The sequence below is a fragment of the Anarrhichthys ocellatus genome, unplaced genomic scaffold (genome assembly GCF_004355925.1).
Source record: "Anarrhichthys ocellatus isolate YVR2014 unplaced genomic scaffold, GSC_Weel_1.0 scaffold43, whole genome shotgun sequence".
Classification (NCBI taxonomy): Eukaryota; Metazoa; Chordata; class Actinopteri; order Perciformes; family Anarhichadidae; genus Anarrhichthys; species Anarrhichthys ocellatus.
The window spans coordinates 630303-654048 of NW_022280073.1; the positions used below are offsets into that span (position 1 = coordinate 630303).

Below are 23746 nucleotides of genomic sequence, written 5' to 3' on the forward strand. Positions count from 1 at the left end.
GGTACTTTGTAAATTAGTCTGTCTGCTTCTACCTCAACCAGATCAACTTCTTTAAGAGGAACAACAACCCTACAGAAGTGGACCAGTACCCCGGTCCATAGTCAGTGTGTGTGTGTGATTCGTCACATGGAGCACGCTGCCACACTCTGCACCGGTATCTGTTTTCAACCTCAGTGCAACACGTTTCTCACTGTGGGTTGCTGTTTCCTGTGCTTCCCCCCTCCCCTTCCACTTCCCTGACAACGGCGCAGGTTTATCGTCTGCTATTAATACACACATCTTAGATGAAGCAGCCGGCTCTGGCCAGCACACGGTGAAGCAGTCAGATGTGTTCTCATTCTCTGTCTCTGTCCGCTGCATGTTGACATGGAAGCAGGGAGGAATATGTGATCACAGCGGCATTCTATTAATTCTTTTCTTGATCACACACTAAATTAGGACTAGTGTGTCCCCTTTTGAAAAGAAGAGCAGTAAAGGACAGTTCTATCGAAAGACAGAGCTGCTGGATCAACTATCCCAGTATCACTCCGCTGTAGACAATGCACAGCGACGAGCCAGCGAGCAGGGAGACACCGGTGATTAGGTGTAAATGTTCCTCTGCGGTGTGCGATGCGGCCTCATCACAGGCCATCGGGTGGGCTTAGCCAACTGACTGACCGATCGATATACAGACTTAACATGTTTGTCAGCGCTCGACTGACTTTACAGTCTTTCAGAGTGTTATGCACAATAAAGGGTTTCTGAACAGACGTGCTCGCCATACAATCGGCAAAAAAAGAACATGATTCTTGCAGAAATCTCCAATTGTCAAAAGCATCTGATACCAAATCTCAGCATGGATGGTTTCTCAAGGTCTTAATGTAGCATATAGGAGGGATTTTTTTCTAATATGAAAAAGTACATTTTTCAAGCTGTTAACTAAATATTACGTCTGTACTTTGAAGAAGTGCTTTGTGACAAGTGCGTGGATGAAGCATTGTGTCTTTTTTATTCTTCCCATTTTTTATTCTTCCCATTTAGCAACTCGCTAGTTAGCTAGCTAACATTAGCTCGCCGTGTTGTCATGCTAACGTTCCACTGGTTACTTTAAAAGCTGGTGGACAGCGGCAGAGTTGTGTCCCAGCTCCTCGCCGCTAGGAGCCTTCAGCCAGGAGGAGAGCAGATGGGAAGGGGTTAACCTACAGGTCGGCTAGTTGGCTCAGATCCTGTTGCTCCAGAGATGAATGTCTGCTCGTTCTGATGACTGCAGTACTGACTAGCCTTGAAGTTGATCCCCTCCTTAAAATACTTTGACAGGTTGGGACTTGTAGGCAAATCATTCAGCCGAGAAAAGTGGCGAGTGGAGGAGGTAAGGAGGCAGGAGACAATCAAAGTCTTCAGACTGGGAGTCTGATTGGTTGATAAGTGAGCTTCAGCAGTGCTATGTAGCTTGTGTGTTCTCTGTGCTGTCTGAGAAAGTCTGCTAAACTATGACATTCTGGCAAGAAATGCGGTTTCTGTTTTTTTGTCATTCAAACTGTTTTGCACATGCAGGCCTTAAAAATACACATTTGAATCATATTTTGGTCTTTTTGCTTTTGAGGAAAAAAAAATCATGAATCATCCATTTGCTTAAAAAACGATTACATTTTGTGGACGAATACCTCAGTAAAACATTGAGTGTGTATCTTATAATGAATGAGTTAAAGGAACGTTGATTTCACACTGAATTAACCGTTTTATTCGGATCGAAAGCTTTTCACAACAACTGCTAAATGAACCTTGAGCTGAAATATTTCTGTCAGCACTGCAACACCATTTAGAGACGCGGGGGCTTTGATAAATTCCAGTGTTTGTCAGTGTTGATCTGGTCCAGGTCCCGTTTTATTGGCCCTGTGCGGCTGCTGTCACTTGAAGCTGCTCGCTGGTTTATCAGAGCGAAGCATCTGAATGCAGAGCAGGAGAGGAAGAGAGGCCGGGAGACGAACCCCACGGCCGCTAATGAAAGCATCACAGCGCAGGATGCCAGGACGATAGCTAGTGAAGAAGATGAACTCCCTGTTTGTAAAGAACGTTGCCTGTAAACGTGACATATAATTGCAGACCAACACGCTGGACTCGACGGAATGATTATAGACGGAAATCGGCATGTGGAGCTGCCATGTTATTGTTTAGCCAGAGGGCCCGACACATTTCACTCTTCAAATTGAGACTGGGGAGCGCTGCTATGGCAACAGATGCTGCTGCTTAGAGCGAGCCAGGTGTGAGGTAGTTCACCGGTGGTCCCGGGGGGGAGGTCTCTGCCTCGACTGTGGTGTCAGGTGTTTAGGACTTGCTTGGATCGAGTATTGTCCTTTACTTCTATCATTTTGTTGATCATTGCCCTTATGCAGGTGACAAAGACTAGACCTCCCACCATTATCATGAGCAGTGGAAGCAGTGCACTCACCATGAGCGCTATGAAGCCTTTTCCTCCTCCGATTGTGCCCCCACCAGCTCTCTGGTCCATAGGACACTCCCACATTTGCATCTGCTTCGAAGCCGTTGGATATACTCTTGAGGGTGTGAATGACGTGGGACATGTTGGCGGAGATATCTCCAGTGATGGTGTAGCATGTTCCGGTTTCGTTTGGATATGGGGTTGCACACAGACCGCCTTGTTTGACCAGCAGAAAGTCTAGGGCGGCTGAGTGTTGGAGTAGGACTAGTCTCTGGCTTTTGGCTGACTCTGACAGGTACTGGAATCCGGCTATAGTTTCATTGGCGAACTCTTGGAGGGTGCAGGTGATATTGTCGATGTGGTCGGCCAGGAATGTGACTCCGTAGAAGGGGTCAGTCCAATTCCCCATTTTTCTCCCAGTGAGATTGGGAAATGGAACGCCTTCATGGTGTGGAACTGTGCCATGGATCTTTTTATTCTTTCAGGGTCGATATGTTGCGTGCCATTGGGATATTGCTCCATCCGGACTTCGGCATCATGGTAGGGTAACTGCAGGGTGGCCAGCCTACAACATCCCTTGAAGTCGAGGGGTAGGACTGGATATGCATGGTCTCCGCAGGCCCACCACATCCCCTTCACTGCCACTCGATGTATTATGGTTGAGATGTTGCCTGGAAACACTGGAATGTCCTGTGGCCCTTCGTCGCTCTTTACCGTCATGGTGTAGTATTCGCCCAGTAGGCTCTTGTAGTAAGGAGAAGTGTCTGTTGGCCAGAGAACAGCGAGTGTGCTTCAGCATGTTGGACGTGTTTCCGTTCCATCGCCAACACTCCTCCCTCGTCCAACACACCACTGAACACTAGTCCATCTCTACCTGTCGATGTCGTGGTTGACGGGAGCCAGCAGATGGCTCTTTCTTTTTGCGCTCGCCTTCTCTCATATGGGATACTATGAGAAAATCAGTTTTCATCATCGTTATTCCTTTTTTGTTTCAGGGCTGCCGCCGTCTTGCGCAATTTTCAACACACTCTGTTGCGTGCCACTTTTTTGTGATGCTAGAACAATGTAGCTTTGCTGCTGCTTTTAGTTGCCACAGACTTCAGACAAACTGAACTGAGGACAGTGTTTGTTTTTTTTGCTTGAGGAAAACTCTTCTTTTTCTTCTTTTTTTTAACATCCTCCGAAACCATTAATTTAATTTATCGCCAAGCTCTAAGTACAAGAGACATTGTTGAACACACAAATACATTGACAGCACAAATGAAAAGATAAACAATACCTGAGTAGTCCTAACAGCAGCTTTAATGCTACCCCTTGAGGTTGTATCTGTGCTTGTGCGGACGTGCTGCAGGACCAAGTGAAACCTGTTCATCAGAGCAGATCTAAAGCACCGACGGTGGAAGGAAACTGTAGCAGGAGCATGAACTAAAGATCATCTCTTTCGTAACTAAACGCCCTGAGGATACAATGGTGCGTGTCGAACCTCTTGTCAGACGTTTTTTAAATGCCAGTATGCGTGGACACACGCCCAGAACAGGGTTGGTTTCCTGCTGTCAGACAGGACTCAAGGACAAATGCGTGAGTAATTATGTGCTGTTGGGTTAATTAGATGTGCAAAGGAGGAATGATGGATGATCACTCTGCAGTGCCCTAGTTTACTGTTATCACAAGGCTAACAGAAATAGAGCTTATTTCCAAATGGTGCTTTTTTTTAAATTCAAGCCATGTTGATGACAGTCAGTCCACCACTTGGGTCTATGAAATACCTCAACTATTAGATGAACAACCATGACATTAGCTGCACACAAGCTGGTTTTGGGCTCGACTGTTCTCAACAAGTAGGCCGGGTCACAAACTCTCATCCGTGGATCATCTAACCGGAGTCGTCATTTCTGAAAAGACACATTGATGTCAAGTGCCGTCTAGTTACATTATATTGAAGAGAAGGAAGACATCTTTGAGGCCGATATCTCCAAAACTACTAGTACATCAACCCCAAATGTTCTCCGGTTTACATAAACTTGTACCATTTGTGTCTTTTTTAATGAATACTGTCTGACTGCTTCAAACTGTCCCTCTAAGTACTTGACTAAATGTTCTTACTTACTTTTACTTGGGCAGTTTTATTATGTCCCCATGGGCTCTGGGCAGTTGTTACATTATATAAACCCCTCTGGTTTATATAATGTAAACCAGAGGGGTTTATATATGTGGAAAATATTGGCATATTAACTAAACTATTTTGTCCTGCACTTGTGCGTCCGGTTGTAGGTCGGCCCAGTCTTTACCAGCATCCTATTTTTAGGTCAGCCACTTATTGTCTCTGAGATATCCACATGATTACTTTGGTCACTTTACTATCAATCTGTTGGCTAACGGCTCAACAAGACAATCCCGGATGATTTTTAAGCTGTATTTGCATGTTTGTCTCTGTGCATCTTTTCACATTTTGCTGCAGGCTGTAGCGGAATCATTAGCACATTGAGCCAAGTCAGGAGGAGGCTTCATAAAGCGAGCATCATGGGAGCTTTTCATCTTCTTTTTCTTTTCCTGAGGACCCGACTGCGGTTGATTTCCTCTTTCATCTTCTTGCGTTATTTGTAGTTGCTGCCATCACAAATTGAGGATGGGCAAATTTGTAAACCTTAAAGATGGAGATCCTGGACTCTATATCATGCTTATAAGATGTTTATTTAAAAAAAACTTGGAACAAAACCCTCTTTCATGCGGAAGAATACATTTCCTTTTGTCACATTTTCAACCATTGATTTCTCAGAATGGAATCCGACCAGGCTCCGTTAATTTCATTGTCAACACAAGTACAACTTCAACTCCAAGAATCTTATTACTTGGAAAGTTTTAATCCCTTTCTTTTATTGCCTCAAGTCTGCTGAAACTTTAGACTGTAAAGGCTCAAAAGTGTCGGACAACCCCCCCCCCCCTTGTCTTTGAAAAGCCCTTTCAAAGACAAACCATGTTTTTGACGTGGCACATGTGTTGTACCTAGACTTGGGTCGATAAACCGGTTTGATTTCATGCCAACCGGTTGAACCGACATCTGTCATTATGCCACGTTCTGACAAATCGAGGCCGCTTTCTCCGGTCGTTGTGCCTCCTAGGCAACACCAGGCTGTGAGCCGGTGCGTAACGTAAACCACCATAAATAACGTACCCTCTGGAGGCTGCCGCTCGGCCCTTTCGGCCCCAAGCCACCCGTCGGTTGTGCTCCGACACAAGCAACGGAGACGTGACCCGGGAAGGTCTCGGCCAGATACTTCTCTGTTCTCGGCCCAGAGGGACGGCACATCGCTGCAACAAGGCCTTTCTTTTTAAGGACTCTTTTATCCTACTTTAATAGTTGGATCTTTATTCAATAAGATGCATTTTTCCAAAAAGTTTGGTGTATTTTATGCATATTTGTACTCCTGATGGGTTAAAAAAAAGCAAGTAGATGTATGTATGTATGTGTATATGTGTGTTAGTGGTGTAAGGGATCACTGATATTGGAATATTCATGTTTTGTGATGTTTCTTAGACAAAAAAGGAATCTTACAATGTGAACAAGGGTTTTTGTGGAATTGTGGTAAACGATTTAATAAAAATCAAAAACCAGCCTGCAGATGAACTGATAATGAAAATGATCTTGGTTGCAGACTTGGTAGACCAACAACAAGTACTGGATGTGAGAAACTGAAAGCAGCGTGTTGATAACAACACAGATGTAATTGACGAACTCATCTTGATACTTTTCACATGGAGCGATTACATGTGCAGCAGCAGACCTGCAGTCTCCTGCATGTGGAGCCTCAGCAGGTCTGTCTGTGACAGCAGCTCTAACAGCTGTCACCCAGAGTGCTCTCCACTCTTACCCACCTGCCTGTGTGTGTGTGTGTGTGTGTGTGTGTGTGTGTGTGTGAGAGAGAGAGAGAGAGAGAGAGGGAGAGAGAGAGAGAGAGAGAGAGAGAGCTCTTCAGGATGACGGCTCCGTGTGTGTTGGTGACAGCCTCTAGAACTGCTGTCCATTAATAGGAGTACAGGTGTGTGCTCCGTCAGCATGACTTCTAATCTTACATCTGTACATTATATATGGAGATACCTTGAAAACAATCTTTTTGCATACTTGAACTGATGGATTTGCTTTTATACAATGGCCATCTAGTATGGCAATATGAAAGTTCTAGACACATTCCAATTGTTTTATATAATAATGTTAACAGTAAAGTAGGCCCTCCTGGGCTGCCTGCCTGCACATACCGATGCAGTTGCTGAGGAGCGTAGCAGCTAGCATGTTTCTTTTGTCATCACATGCTAGCGTTCTCTGATTTCTATATTTGGCATTTTATTTACATTTCGTGTATGTTGCCATTTATTGTGCAACTACTGAGAAAGTGTCCAGCGTCAGTAGGCTGACTGTGATGGCTGCTTGTACCAGGCTTGTCTTTATCTGTCAGGAGGAGGTGTGGATGCTGCGGGGCCAGTGCTTAGTTTATTTCTGCTGCTTTAATATTGTGGGCTACACTGTGGAACCTCCTCTCTATGTAGCGCTGCATGACTTATAGCAGGTGGATTCATTTTTTTCTGGAAATGGGCTTCTCCCAGTCCTCTCCTCCATAGAAGTTAACCTTAAATGTTTCCATTTAGCAGCTAACTTTGTCACTTTGTGACCTGCTCCGTGTTGGGAGAAGCGATTCCCCCGCAAAGGAATTAGCGTTGGTATGTGGTTGTTAAATCACATCTACAAACCAAGCGGCAACCTCTGGGTGTTGAGCAATTAACGTGGAAGTGTTAAAAACTGCTGTTCTTATAAAGTCCACTTGAGGCTGGTTCTAAAAAGCGGGTCAGTGCCCATAGAGCCCACGCCAAACAGAAATAAATATGTCTCCAACCTGGTACAAAAACCAGTGTTGGTCTATTCGTTTTCATGTTCATGACGACCGTACGGGAGGTGAATTACTATATAACTCACCCATGTAATCATATTAAGGTTTAAAGTTAATCGTAATTAAGGGCGGGGCCGCTTTGAGTGAGTGAATGCCATGGTTGACGTCACAGAGACTACGTCCATGTTTTACACAGTTATGAACCAGTCGGATGGCTTGACTTGAGCTCCCTGTTTTACAAGTCACTCTGCAGGTTAGTCTCTACTCTCCAGCTGCCGGCCCCTCTGTGGGGTCTAAACTATGAACATGGCTGCTTTGCTTTAAATACATTTTGGTTTTGATCCCTTTGGTTGTTCTTCTGTGTGAGCCACCACACAGCGCTGGGAGCTGCGTGGCATTATCTGCTGCTTTTGTCCTGTTTACACTTGTTTTCTATTTTTGCCAGAACCGCTCAAGTCTGTGTGGGAATACACTTCATTGAGTTATGAGCGTGCCAATGCACAATAAAGACTCGGAGAAACACAAGATTATATCACTTAATTTATTCTACCAAGCTCTGTTACCAAGTTTAAAGGCACTACAAAGTCACTACATGGTACATGAAGGACACAGAGAACTCTAGCTGTATTTAGTCTGTGGTTATCTCTTTCCCTTCACTCTTCATCTGTATGACAGTATAGATGCAGGGTGATGTAGAGCTCCTCAAAACGGATTATATTGCAATCTGAAAAGGCGATGTTATGATCAGGATCATATTAACGTTCAAATGGTATTCTTTGGATGAGAATATTTTGGTTTCGTAGTGGAAACGCTGTTGTTGGTTCAGTTCTCTAAAGTTGACCTGCTTGCTCGCTTGTTTTGCCCAAAAAGGTTTAAGGTTTGTGATTCAACTCCTACTAGGAACAATGGTTTCAAATGTGTGTAGGGCATTGTTGAGAGAGTTGGCTAATGAATGGGAGGCCAAAACAACAACTAAATAACGCCCAACGGTACACTTTTACTTAGCCAGCATTGTCTTTCAAGTTATTTCGAGTTACAGCCGTGGACTGCCCTTCTTTTAAATCAGGCCCCCACAGACTTCAACATGGCGAGTTCCCTGTCTGTCATACCAGCTAGATCATCACTGATCTCCTGGAATATGATCTCTATAAAAGAGTGGGGGACCGTGTTCATTGATTATGAAAATGATCTGCTGGCCTAAATGACCGGTGCAGTCATTCTGTCCTCCCATCAAGCCTCTGGATGAAGGAAGCAACCAATAGGAACAATGCTCCACGCTGCTGGGTTTGTGAATCTGTAGATGATGCTCCACAGAACGGGTAGAAAGTGAGGTGAGACGGTGCTGCTGTGAAATAGTCCTCTTTTCTGTGTTGCGCACACATTTTGAAGTGACCGCTCTGAGGAGACAGCAGCAGGAGGATTGCAATAATGTGTCCAAAGCAAGCAGCAGCTCTGTGACCAGATCCTTTTTAGGTATGGCTCTCTTTCATGCTGCCCTCACTGGTGTTCACGTAGCCAGACAGCCAGGCATCAGTAATGTAACAAAGGTACAAAGTAGGCAGCTGACAGCGGGAGATTAGAAGTAGACTCATTTACACTCCTACTTAATTGGAAATCCAGGCTTAAGTTGGGATATTAAGAGGCAGGGCAAATATATAAATGTATTTTTAGCAGCTTAGCAACAACAAATAACGCATGAGAAAATCCACCTTTTTGCTTCGTTAAACATGCTCTTAAAGCAAGTGTTTAAAGCACTCTTCCAAACAACTTTAACTGGCTGTGAAGGACGGTTTATTTCTTAGCCAATCAACCTGTCACTCAGATCAGACACTCAGCACTTCCACAGTGTTCTACGGCTTCAGGCCTTAGGTTGCCATGTCTGCACACTGTTAGGCTAATAGGACAGAGAGCCCCGTGGAAATACAGCAATCATTTCATTTTTGGACATGAATTGATTGCTTGACATGCTTGACACTTGTTGGTTGCTTGGGCCCTAATTAATCCACACATCTTAGTCCTACTGTAGCCTGATTAACGTCTCTGAGAACTGTTGTTGATATATATATTCTGTGTCCTGGCTACTTTTGTTTCATTGTAGCTTTGTGAGTTCCTAGTTCCGTGATACCTCCACCGAAGCTTTTTTCTAGGAATGCGCCAGACGGCAACCTACGGTTCTGAAAAGTCATTAGTAGTTTTAATGATGTATAATTAGCTGTTTAGAGGTATTGTAAACAGCTCATTATTCCCTCTCTAATATCTATTTATGTTGTTGTGAAAACATCTCCTTCATACAACTGGATTTATTCAAGTTTCTCACTAACACTACATTTTACTAGATTACATGTGAACACATCATCACATCATGATGACTATAATTTACCTTCACCCAATACTTATTTTCACTGAACAGAACCTGAACGCATCATAATGTAACTGAATGGAGCCTTCGTTCATTCGGCCATTAGCAGGAGAGATCGGCGACTAGAAAAGCATGAATGACATTTTCCTGATCGCATATTTTACTAAATATTGGCAGATAACAATCGTCAGTAAAACTTTATTCCCCACTGTGGTGGTTAACATTAAACTGTGCAGTTAATCCGGGGTTCACATGCATGCCAAACCACGAGGGGGATCCTTCCAGATCACGGATCGACAATGGTCCGTTACACCACGACTAAACAATGATGTATAGGGGTACTGTAGTAGAGTTGTAGACTTGTGCCAACCTGCTGGAGGGAATACAACATGCAGGGCTAAGCAAGGCTCTCACCGTGAGAGAAAGAGCCCACATTCAAACCTGAAGGACGGTTTAAGAGCAATCATTTGAGGGCCAGTTAGTACGTAGCTGTCCAGCCACATCTCTTTTTGTTTTTTTATTGGCTGCGCCGAGTCAAACGATGCCGCGCTGATTTTTATTACTAGTTTAAACGTGACGGGGTAAAAAGTGGGTTGTGGTGATATCTCGCCAACGTTGCGTCTTCAACTCTCAGTACTTTCGTAGCTTCCTGCTGCATCTCTGTGGTTAGAAGTTCAGTTTCTCTCCTGTGTACCTGTTTGTACTTTCATATATCTGCTTCATTTTGATGACTCTTTCAGCTGTGTAGGAGTCACGTTAAGTTGCTGCAAATGCAAATTTGACATTTCCTCAGGGCGTGCAGTTAGTGACAGTGAGGGCTCCATCATAACATAGCTCTGACAGCTTGACAAATCATCGGGCGGGGCTTAGCGAGGGGTCAATGGTCGCATGGGGCATCGAGATGACCATGCTGAGCTGACCCTTCTCTATACCTGCGTCTGTTCATATTGCAACAGGAGAGCAGACATCGGTACAGGCTGGAGGAGAGTTGTCGTAGGTTGACGTGGTGACGCCGAGCACAGGGGGCTCCTGGAAATGCGTGTCAGCTGTTGGCTTTGAACAGGCGTTACACCAGTTGTTTCATCAACATCTCGCAAGGCTTGGTGAGGTGGACTAATAGCTATGACACAAATTTCGGTTGAATCACGTTGTTGCATGCGCTTTTTTTTTTTTTAAACGGGGTTACGGACACAGTGACCCTACTGATGTATCTAGACATAATCATCAACTGCGTCTGTTGCCCCCACTGCATACCATTTGTTGAGCTTAAGCAGCGGCTCACTGTGGCTAATGCCTTTTTCACTGTTGCCCAGCCTTTAGAACAAAATGCCATCTGGAATTCGGACAGAGAAGAGGAATTATGCTCTAAACCGCTCCACAGCCTGCGTTGTGCAAGCTAGACCACCGTCGGCCACAGCCGCTTCCTCATGCACGCCGTGTTTTTACTGCCTCGTTATTTCACCGCTGCTGTGGGATCATGGGTGAAATGGGATAAACACACCTCAGGGACAACTCCTCTCCTGGAGAGTACATGACCCTGGTGGCTGTGACAGACATGACGGAGGACAGCTCCATAGAGCGGTCAACCGTGCTGGTGGAGCGCAGGTGTGTCTCGAGATTGAATTCTGTATGAACGGGTTTAAAATCCAAAACAAGCTAAATACATTCAAACGTCAATTGACCAAGGCTTTTCGCTTAAAAACAAATGCTCTTAAAAGCAGCGTGAGCTGGAGTCCAGCTCATTCCGCTTTGCTCTCTTGAGTGATCACTCACTCAGTTTAATTAAACACAGCACTGCTTAGCCTGAGGCCAAGGCCTGCAGCAGTGACGCCAAGCCGAGTCTAAAGTTAGGGCCAGCACAACTCAGATAGCCGAGCCTGTAGCTAAAAGCTTTTCACAATCCGCGTGACAAGTCTTGATCGTGCGTTTCGGCCACAACCAAAAGTTTCTGATGTGTATGTCCATTTCTGCCAACCCCATTAAGTGTTAAGGGCATCTGAGCATCTGAGCTTAATTGGAAAGTTACTTAAAAATCCTCCTCATGGTAATTACCTCAGAGCTGCCAACATTTGACTGGAGCTGCGGCTGCTGTCTTTTTTCTTCTTTTGCTTCCTCTCAGACAGAGTGATTTGGCTCTGCTTCACTGCTGAACAAGGGGAAATGAATTCACAGATGTTTTCATGTGATTGTAAGTACTTGTAGTGTGTGTGTGTGTGTGTGAGAGTGAGAGAGAGACTGACTGCATACTATAAAGTAGTGACAGGAAGGTGTCTGCCGTCCTAGCTACATGCCGGAGGCTCTTTCTCACCCTCCTGCTTTTAGCACGGTTCACACTGCTGGAACAAGGTGTGTGTGTGTGTGTCTCTGGTTGCATAAAGTATGTATGGCCCAGTGCTTCTGCATGTTGAGAGTTTGCTTTCCCAGGGTGCAACTAGCCTTGAGTATAAGCCCACATATGCGCAGGGGAATTGATTTGACATTCATTACACTGTTGGCACACCCACGTTAGCGTGACAACGTTGCGCATGAGAGCCTAGTTTTGGATTTTCGATGAAATAGACCTAATGTGCTCGCGACCCCTTCTTTGTTCCAGCTGTGAGGAGATGGGATTGGTTAAAATGCCACGGGAGAAAGAAAGTGCTGACATTTACTTGTAGGACTCTCACACTTCCCTCCGTCCCTGAAACTCATCCCACTTCCCCTTAAGGGGGCGACCGTGGCTCACTGGCTTAAGAGGGTTGTCTGGCAACCACAGGGTCAACGGTTCGATACTCGACTGGGATGTGTCACGTGTCGAAGTGTCCCTGAGCAAGACACTGAACCCCGGCTCCCCGGGCGCCTGTCATTGGCAGCCCACTGCTCCCTATATACAGGGATGGGTCAAATGCAGAGGTCAAATTTCGTGTATGTGTATATGTATATGACAATAAAAAGGGGTTTCTATTCTATTTCTATTTAATTGTCTCCTGGTTTCCATTCTGTGGCGTCTTTTCCACTGGAGTCAACCTTTCTTAAGACGGTAGGAAGAGAGGATAGAGGCATGGAGGGGAAACATCAGCTAATCTGCAGTGTTGGTCGGTGCCTTGGGGTTTATATTTGAACAGATTATATAATCCACAGCCCAAAGAATAAGAGCCGACAGTCACTAATATTACCTCCCACAAAGTCTCACAACCCATCGGTTATTGGTCTGACCAAATTTTACATAACGGCAAAACCATAGAATTACAACTTCCTGGTCCGTCACATGATGCCATTGGGCCCAAAAAAGGCTTTTTACCAAACGTTGTGATATAGACGGGTTGTTCGTCCGTCTGTTCCATTCTCATGAACGCAATAGCTCAGGAACACCTGGAGGGAGTTGTTGCACAAGCAGATTGCATTTCTTCCAATGCTTTACGCCTCTTTTGCAGCTTGAACGTGATTGGTCAATACTTCTTGGACTACGAACAGAAACCAGAGTGCTTCCAGGACCTAAATCTTGTCCCTTTGCCTACAGATTCTACATAAGAATCCATAATCTGTTTATAGAGATTACTTCCCACATGACTAAACCTCATTCAGAACCTCACTCATTTAGACTTTGTGAAGATTCGGAAGTGTTTCATCTCAACTCAACTTTTCCAGTTTCTTGTTTTGTTGACGTTTGAGCACATTCAAATGTCCGTGGCTGCTTTTGTAGATTCCACAGGGTGTGTTTAATGACTATATGTCACACAATATCATATTAAAAAAGCACAAAAATGTGACTTTGAGAGTGTCTGACTGGAGATATTACTACTACTGTTTTTTTTACATCTAAATCTTAAATGATAATCCATATTATGTCACCAGTGTTTCACATGGTCCAGAAAGAACTTGGTATTCTATCCATTTTGAAATGTTTGTGATATGTGTACGGTTTGATCTTGTAATAGAAACAAATACAAATAAAAGCACACCGGCAGCACACCTGGATTCAGATCGTCTTCTGTTTGGTTCCCTCTGCCTCAGATATCTGGAGTCTCGGTGTGATCCTGTTCATGTTGGTATGCGGCCAGCCGCCGTTCCAGGAAGCTAACGACAGCGAGACTCTCACCATGATCATGGACTGCAAATACACCGTGCCGGCCCACGTCTCCAGCGCCTGCAAAGAGTGAGTGATACACACACACAGCGGTGCTCGGTCTACTCCGCTTCTGATAGAAACCATTGAAGAATACATCTCTCTGTGTCAGGCCTATGCTGTGGTATGGAGGACAGCACATCACATAAAGCTGACACGGCCTGTTGACCTGTAACCACTCTGCAGTTACCGCAGCTTGCACACCTGATCCCAGTACGGTTAGCTCACATTGTGCTGTGACCGTAGAACATGTCTTGTATACTAAATGTTACAACACAATCGTTTCACTTTGTAGTAAAGCTCAACTATACAGGGCCAATGTTTTCGTCTTGTAACTTTAACCCTTTCACGGCGTGTTTTCTCTTCATTGAAGTTAATCTTAACAGTTTTGGTCTCCAAAAATGTCTTATTCAGCATTTGGTTCTGCTTAGCTCCACCCTCTCGTGCCACTATTGTTTGCAAAAAAACCAAGATGGCGACGGCCAAAATGCCAAACTCGAGGCTTCAAAATAGTAGTCCACAAACCGATGGGTGATGTCACAGTGACCACGCCCACTCCTTTGTCCGTGGTTTAACTACAGCAAAGTCGATATCAACACAGTGTGTTCATCCACACTGGAACATCTTTTTGTGTGCCTTGTATCTGTATATATATATATATACTGTACAGATAAATACTGTATGAACCGTAGGCTGTGAAGCCTCAGCATTTCAAAAATGTTAAATCTCAGTCATTTCAGTTATTTGTAGTTTTCTGGCACACAGCAATTAAAATGATCAGCCCACCTGTGGAGCTCGACCCAGGCACCGGCACTCTGCAGACCACTTTGCTCCAGTAGCTGGCAGAGACCAGAAGCCTTCGAGCAGCTGCAGAGCAGCACAGTCCAGCTACACACAAAACAAGCACATGTCCAACCCCCAAAGTGAGTGAGGCAGTTAGGCAGATAAATTAGCACTCGCGTAATTCCCCATGTGTGTTTGTAAATCACTAATTTTGTACTAATTAATTCTTTCCAGATGCACGGGGGGTATAGATTCCAGCATGTGGCCAGAATTAATCAAGAAAATGTTCTGCTCTCCACATCGAACGTAACCAGAGTGCAGACCCTTGTGTATCCACTATTTACCTTATTTATACCTTATTTGGTATCACAACATTGAATTTAGTGGCTCAGAAGACCTGCTGCAGGATTGCCTGTGAAAGACAGTCGCTCACATCCTGCGTGTGACAGTGGATCGGCTTACACACACTTTTTAAAGACAAGAGAAGCTCCTGTTATTTCAGCTCAACACCTGTACGTGTTTTGGATTGACCCAATGGGGAAATGGGTGGATGTCATGAGCAATGGCACCAGAGCCTGTGCGCTCAGCATGTTGTTTTTTTCTTCTTCACATTCTCACTGCTGCACATCGGAGTATTTTTAGACACAGGAAATAAACGCTCATCTCCTCCGAGTCCAAGGAGAGATGCGGCTAGATTGAAGTGCTAAGCTGAAGCAGCTGTGATCAATCTGATGGGCTTTGGCTTCACAAGCAGAAGAGCTATTTGTCGCATGCTGTGTCCAGAGCTTTAGCTTTCGTTTTGTTCTCGTGGCGTCACTCACGGGTGAATTAGCCACACATGTCACAGGTTTGGGGATTTCCAGCCAGCCTCCGCTGATCCTGCAGGGCTTCGTCGTGCTAAAGTGCGGCGTTTGTGTGGCTTCACCTCATTCTCTTAACGTTGGCAATTAGAGAAACGGACGTAATCAACCATTGTTAGCTACCAGGTGTGGATTTCATACGTGACGAAGGGGGTTGGAGGACAGTACTGCAAAAACAAGAAGCAAAGACAAATCAAGTGTGTGCATCTCAAAACGAAGGATGTAGTATGTAAACGTAGTTGGCACTGAAACCTGGTCTTGGTTAGAGATGGGTATCGTTAGCATTTTATCAATACTAGTATTCTTAGCGATACTGCTTATTGGTTCTTTTTGATTCTTTTTTGGGACAGTAACTTAAGAAAAGAATCAACATTATTTTATTATTCTTGTATGTAACAGTCTTTCTTGAGCAGCAATACAGGAAGTTCTAAAATATTTTAAATACATCCGAACATAACCTTTAAAGGACCAATAGCATAACCATTAACTCTGGACCTTATTAATTCTTATTGTTATTCATTATTGTCAATACTCCAGGTTTTTACTAATTTATAACCGGGTCGGGGTCCGGATTTGACTCTGAGATAATTGCGGGCTGATGTTTCGGTACTGGACTCTGGCGTAGGGCAGCTTGTGTGCACGTGAAGCTCACGGGTCACGTTTTTCCGGCCCCTCTAGCTGGTTAGATTAAGTAGCATTAGAAAATATATTTTTAATTGCAGCTTTTGCGATTTGAACATTGCGTTCTATTACATCACAATGTCTGCTGTAATTCAATGAATCATTCTGCTCTGCTGAACAACATGCCTGTTGCACCACTGATGCCCCACGATACGTCTGGAGTACTACACCATTGTGTGTGCGCGAGCGCGTCTTTATTTCTTTCCTGGTCATTGTGGGAATTCTAGCAAGAAATGCACTTCTATGTAGAGCTGCTGACACAAGTGAAAAGAAACTGCCTTGTTGAAATACCAACATGTTTAATGAAGAGAGGGCGTCGTATCAACACCGTGGCCACCTGGAGGAACACCTGTTGTTTCTGCACCGCCTGCTCTCTGATTGGAAGAGCGGAGCTCGTCTGCCGCCTTGTGTTTTAAGGGCTGTAAAATGGAGATGAAGGTAGACGGACACAGAGGAGGGGGTGTCACGAACAGATGCATTGTGTGTATCTCGTGGATGAAAACAAAGGGTTTGTGTAATGGAGTGAAAAGTACAGGCGGACGCTGAGAGAACGAAAGAGAAAAGAAAAGTGAAAATGATGCAGAAGTTCAAACCTCTCCATCTCCTCTCCTCGCTGTCGGATCACTTAATGACACAGAGGGGAACCAGAAGATCCAAATCTGTGATATCAGAGACGCCAGGGACTATATCCACCTTCAGTGTAACTTATGCTGGAAGGAGGCATTATCTCCAAAGCAGGACTGTGATGTGATGTAGAGTCTACTCTGTTGTCTGTCCGTCTTAAGTTGAGCAAGCCCTGTTTCAGACTTAGTAGCAAACTCAGCAACTTGGTACAAAGGTTTTCCTCTTTTTTTTTTTAACCAAGTTACTAAATCATGACTCATGCATTACAGAAATTATTATTTTTTTGTATTACAAGTTCCCTGAAAATGTAAGTTAAACTATGCAGAGGAGGCTTTGTTAATGCTGATTTCTGGTGAATGTAGGATAAATCTACACAAGCAAATAGACAAAGTAGTAAAATAAGCAGCTACATGTGTATTTTTGATGTTTTCTCTCCACTAGTCTAAAAGAAGACGATGGAAGCTAAATAACCCAGAATCCCAAGATTGATCAGTGCATTGAAAAGGGTTTTTTGCCTGTAGTGTCTCACCTTAAATGAGTTTTGAAAAAATAGCATGTGGCACTGGTAGCACACCAGCTGATCTATTCAGTTGAGTGGTTAAGTGGCTTGTATTTTACCTACTTATATGCACTCTTTGACAGAAGGAGAGCACAGAGTCCGAGTCGTTGTAAGTTACGAGGTTAGGGGGACACGTTTTGGGTTTTAAACCGGCTCAGTTTTAGACATCGGCATCACAAAGGTCGAGGTTTGTTGCAAGCGTCCTATTGGCTTGTTTTTTCTTTTATGCACTCGTCCTCTAAATAAGAACTCCCATGAGGTCCGCATCCCTGTTTCCTGACTGCCAGTTTTCCTCGACATGTGTGTTTGTGTTCGTTGCTCGTCTCTATGTGAGCGGAGGCCTTTCTACTCTCTGGTCCCCGTCGACTCACCAAAATGCATTTACGGGCCTCAATTAATTAATTATTCATCGCCTCACTCTCCTCCTTCTGAGCTTTGTTTGGTTTTTGTCATCCTTGATTTTGTTCTCAGGGGCTAAGGTTTTATAGAAAAATGTTTGCTTTACACCCCCCCCCCCGATCCACTCATAAAAACAGACGATTGTGCTCCCGTCTCCGTCGCAGCGTGACGTGTGCGTGGCTGTGTTTCTGATCGACCAAACAGAACACGGCGTTCCTTCGTTTCCTGTCATCGCTGTACGAACCACACGGGACTGCACACAAACACTCAGCCCTCCCTCCTCTTGTATTTGTCTCACACACATCACCGACAGATATTGAGTCAGTTCATTGCCTGCTGATATCCATTGTTGGAACAGAGTTTAATATCTACGCCTTGTTTCGATGCACATTTCTCTCTCGCATGTCCTTTTCACACACCAACAGTTTCTCTGGCTCGTGGGTTGGTTGGATGAGCCCTCCTGTGGGAATGTGTGGACTGTTATACACTTGTGTGTGTGTGTGTGTGTGTGTGTGTGTGTGTGTGTGTGTGTGTGTGTGTGTGTGTGTGTGTGTGTGTGCAACTTGTAGAAAAACAGGCTGTGTGACTGCGAAGTACCATCTCTCTGTGTAGGTCCCATGGGACAGAGAAAGAGAGGCAGACGGATGGGACAAGACAGCTGTTTGTATGGTCTCTAGAAGTCACTAGTTATTTGTCACTTGCAATTGTAGCTTTAAAAGTGTACTGCAGCCGTTTCCATTGTTCAAACTGCAAAACATGTATTCATAAATATGAAGAATGAGTGCGAGGGAGGATTTTACACCGTAAATGAAGCGAGCCCGTCTTCACACCTTGTTTGTGGAGCTAAACGGACCCTCTTTGTGAACATTAGATCCGGTGTCTTTGGTGAGAACCCCAGATTAAAGCAGGACATTGTCTCTCCTCTTCTCGGATACCAGGACGGCAACGGGAAGAAGCCGAGCCAAGGTCTGTGTGTCGGGTTAGCGAGAGACATAGGCAAGTGTGCGTATTCTGCTGCAGGCCGTGGTTGTTGCGTTGTGTTAGGGGCCTGTATGTACAAAGTCTGTACAGCCTAGTTGCCTTGGTTTGCATCCATGAAATCGTGTGTGTAGTGTATCAAGTCTGTGTAGGGCTTCAACATATTCAGATACCCGAACTTGCGAATCGGCCGAGACAGACCGATCCGATACCAGTATACCGGACGTTGGCTATCTCTCCTTCTCATTTAAACACAGATTTGTCGTTTACACTGTAGCATTGAACGGCCGCAGCTTTTCCACAAACATTAAATGGAGGCTCGTTGCAGGCCGCACTTCACCGCCACTCTGCCGCTTCACAGGCCATGCAAGTTAGCAAAAGAAATCATTGTTGGTTTTGGTCTGTTCAGGGGAATTGTTGATAATGATTAAGTATTTTGGAAGAATATGGACCAAAGGGCTCACAGATCCACTTGTGCTTATTTTTTAACTTATGCATTATGTTTTGTGGTGTTGTAATGTTAACTTCAGCCTATTAAGTGTTGATTTTAAAAAAGACATTTTTAGGGTGTCTTTTTTAAAATCCAGCCAGATATGACCGATAAGAATGAGCCTTCTAGTCTAAGTCAAGCTGATGAGCATTGACCCTGACCAATAAGATAAAAACCATCAATCACCATCATTAATCCTAATTTGTCTCCATATATGTCCGTGCTTCTCTCCACACTGTATCACTTTGAGTGCGATTGTGGAAACTGCTTGGTAGTACTGCAGTGTTTGCCATCAGTGTGCAGATAGGGGGGCTTCCACCTCTATCTCCCCTCCGCTGCTGCTGCTGCTGGCTGTGGTCCTCAGGGAGCCCTAATCCCCAGCATGACTGACAGACCGCTCTGCCCAGCCTGTTATCCTCCAGCATCCATCCCATGGTCTGCTCCCACTGTAGCACAAATACACTCGAGGACTGGAGAGAGTTGGGGGGGAAAAATGGATTTAGTAAAGCTCAAAATGAGGCACCGGCTTGGTTGCGCAGGTTTCTCAGCTTTAGTCTGTACGTGTCAACATGTGGGTGGATGGGTTTGTTCCACTCCCCTCGTCAATAAAACCAGTCCCTTCCCGTACTCCATGTGGGGTTCAAGTCACCCTACGGTATCGTGGGTCCTGTAGTTCAGACAGCACCTACTGCACAAGGTCTTGACAGTCCAGGTTATGTTACTCCAAATAGATTTGTTCACGTTAAGTTCCCTCATGAAGATCTTCTCCATTTGGAAAAAGTTATGCTTTGTTGTCACACGTTTATGTTTCCCCTTTGTCAGTCTGTCATCTGTCCGCCTTATTGTGCAGATGATAAAGATGGTCTCTGGATGCATGATGTTTTTCCCTATATTAATATTAGTCTTCCCACTAGACTCCATATCCCATCTAATCCTATGAAATTGCAATCTCGGCTTTCAACGGTGTCATTTGTGTTGAATTTAAGCTCCCAGCCGGGCAGCTGTAGTTCCACATCCTCGGCTCTGTCGAGGCTGATGTCTCGTACAGTCTGTCACCGTACATTACAGCCCGCTCCATGCATCCAATGCCTCATCTGCTCCATACGGTGGTTCACAGCGACAAAATGGGCCGTATTGAACTTGGTTACATAACTGGGATTAGTAGAGCTGACCTCGATCATTTAGCATAATCGTTAGATTCTACAATCGAGGGAATTTAAAGCCAAAGATACAAATGTGGCAACAAATGGAAAGCAACCAATTCACTTTCTATCGGCTGGGTTGAGTGTAGTATACACAGCAAGGTTCTAATGTCAGGAGAAAAAAACAGTCTTATTGCTGTTTCTAGCTCATATGAGACCCAGCTGCTGTGTTTTACAAAGTGAAGGTGGTTCTCCATCCCGACCAATTACAGCTTTGTTTAGACTCGCACTTACTCCGCAGACAGAGCAGCAGCTCCGAGCATGAACGGAGGCGTTTCTACTCTGTTATTCTCCGAAAGACCAGAGGGGAGACAAACAAAACGAACTGTGAAGAATCAAGAGACACCAAGTTTAGCTCAGAGATATGCACATAGACTGTAGATGTAACGTGCGCCTCGCTCCGGCTTCACTACGAGTACAAACTCAGCTCAACACTGGCTTTGTGTTTCCCCCGTTGCATTTTAACTTTTGAAAATACAAACAAAGCCTCGTTCTACATGAATATCTGTCTTGAACCAGGTGTTCTGGACACCTGGTTGGCCTACGCAACAGTTTCACAACAAGCTATTTAAAATACATCTGTGTGCAGCGAGAGACGAAACATTGTTTCAGCAAACTATTTGAAGATTAGTTGACGATCGCATCATCTCGGTGGGCAAATATTAACATGGATTTATGTATCGTTACAAACACAATACATTGCTGCGTGGCATAAAATGAAACGGAACAGAAAGATGTAATCTTTAATCACCACTGTTTGACAATTGTGACAGCCCCAGGGGTAAGTCATAAAAAGCGGACTCTGATGGACATTAATTATGTGAGTAACTTTGTTTATGAGGTAAAAGACGCATCACTCTGTAACACCGATTGACCTTTTCACTGCCTCTCTGTTGTTGTAGGGCAAGCAGCTCTGGTCCAACATGATCTTCAATGGAAGAGGCTCATTTAGGATGCTTTGGGTCTACAGCAGAGAGTGATGCACCTTCTCTCTAGTTGATCGCATCACGTCAGTTTCAGGAGTCGCATCCTCCCACTTAATTCATATCATGTCGATAATTTAAGTGTATTAACTTTTATAGTTGCTTTATTTTAGCTTCATAAAAATGGTTAATCTCTGCCGCAAATACGAAAGAAAAACCCAGCCCCCGAAAATCTTCTGATCAGACAAACTGAAGCAACAGATCAGCACTATTAGGGCAAGAGTGGTGCGACGGTGTTAACACAGTGAGAAGCAGAGCAGAGCCACACCAGTCAGCTGTCAATCGTTCTGACAACGCGGTCCTGATGGGTCTCTTCCCTCAGGCGGAAGAGACAGCCAGCAGAGCAGGTGGCGACCTTTAAGCACCTGGGAAGCAGTCAGTAAGCTTCTTCACAAGCATGCACCTGGAGTCCTCAACACCCAGGAGCCCCTATGCTCTCACCGCCGGCATCAACCAGAACCGGTCTATCGGGTTTCTTTTTCAACGCGACCGTGTGATTGGATGCCATGCGGAATTACGAGTGACAACATTGTTCGGCTTGTTTTCCATAACAAGTGTAGCACAGCACATGCCCCTTCACTTCTTTCTGTGGACTTGAAAGCGTGTGGATGAAGCATTACATTGTGCTCATTTAGCACCTGGCTAGTTAGCTAGCCAGCTTGCTAATTCCACCATGCTTTCATGCCACACTGGGTACAGAAAATGAGCCGGATAGTGGGCCGGTGTCGCTGCGTCGAGCCGTTCGTCATAGAGAAGTGGGTGTGGTTTAATCTAAAGTGGGTTAGAAAAACAATAGACTCAACCAGAACCGAATGTCCAGTTGGTGTGATTGAGACCACGTCCCTCACAACACTCGCATAAATATGATGTGATCATTTCACAGGATTTCTGTGTCTCTTGAATTCCGATACATTTTAAGCGTGTGCTCTTTCTCTTTTATCCTCCTTCTCCTCCTACCCCTTCACTCTCGTCTCCTCCATGCTCCAGTCTGATAGACCGCATGCTCCAGAGGGATCCCAAGCGACGGGCCTCCCTGGAGGAGATTGAGAGCCATGCCTGGCTGCAGGGGGTCGACCCGTCCCCGGCCACCAAGTACAACACTCCCCTGGTCTCCCATAAGAGCCTGTCGGACGAGGAACACAACAGCATCATCCAGCGCATGGTGCTCGGAGACATCGCCGACCGAGAGGCCATAGTGGAGTAAGTTGTGTGATGTCTGTCTCTCTGGTGTTCAAACAGCAGTGTAGAGCTCAAAGACGTGCTTTCATCCTCGTAACATTGGCACCCTTGGTTTGCATAGTCGCTGTTACGCCCTGCCTTTCATTTGGCCATTTGCCAAGTATATTAAAATGTGACGAGCACAAACAGAACTGCAGAATCTTCATCAGTCACAACTGCTCATGAAAATTCTTTCCTTTGCTAATAAAATGACCAAAACTACTTTCAATAGCAACGAAGGAGATGAGCGGGCGTTGGTGCATGTACAGCACAGACATTTATTGGACATGATTTATTCAACTTAATTTATGTTATTTTATGCATTTCTGCTTCAATGATCGCTAAGTATCATAACCCGGGCCGTGGGTTGTGACAATAACGGGAACGGACATATAGACAGCAGATATAAGACATTTCTTCTAATACAGAAGATAAACTGAGAGGTATATCCAGATGTGACCTGTTAGTCAGTGACATCTGTAGTGTTCATGTGGATGTGTGCGTATAATGAAGTCTGAGGTGTAAAAAACAAAAGGCCAGAAATAAGTATATTCAATCTATACACTGTATATTTATATGTCCTTTGGAGCACTGGGCCCAGGTGTTACAGATGTGGCAGGACACAGCTCAGGCTCCTACAGCACCTAAAGACAGGATAGGTAGACACAGTAACCGACACAAGCAGACTAAGCAGGGACCATCACACAGGGTACTGAGTAGAAATATGCAGTTGACGTTACAAAGCCAATCTACTGTAATTAAGCTCTTGTGTCTTTGATTGGCCAATTGAGGGGCAAGTAGGTCACCAAGGGCTCTAAAAGGCTATCTGTCTATCTATTGAAATATAACACTGTCATCAACTCCCTCCTGCTCAAACACAAGTGGATTCAAAAGCCTTGTACAAAACCACTGGTAATTCAGTGGATTTTCACACACACACACACACACACACACACACACACACACACACACACACACACACATCAATGAAAACCAGACCCACAGCCCGCATACAGCCACATGTGATTACTTTGATTTAGTGCTTCACAATATACCGATACTAGAAAGGTTTCACAATTCAGTCTGTATTTACTGGAGTTCAGCCTTTAAAAAAGACATTTTCTCTGCGGTCAAAACCGTTTGCTCCTCCACTTGCTGCCACACACACACACACACACACACACACACACACACACACACACACAC

General features: G+C 44.7%; 1 protein-coding gene across 1 annotated transcript in view; it reads left to right on the forward strand.

Moving 5' to 3' along the window:
- snrka (SNF related kinase a) overlaps nt 1–23746 on the forward strand; it is a 42567-nt gene that overhangs the window by 10480 nt on the left and 8341 nt on the right. Inside the window, exons 3-4 of the mRNA XM_031868585.1 lie at nt 13652–13793; nt 22310–22522. Coding sequence (XP_031724445.1) covers nt 13652–13793; nt 22310–22522 — 355 coding nt within the window. The remainder of the gene's footprint in view (nt 1–13651; nt 13794–22309; nt 22523–23746) is intronic.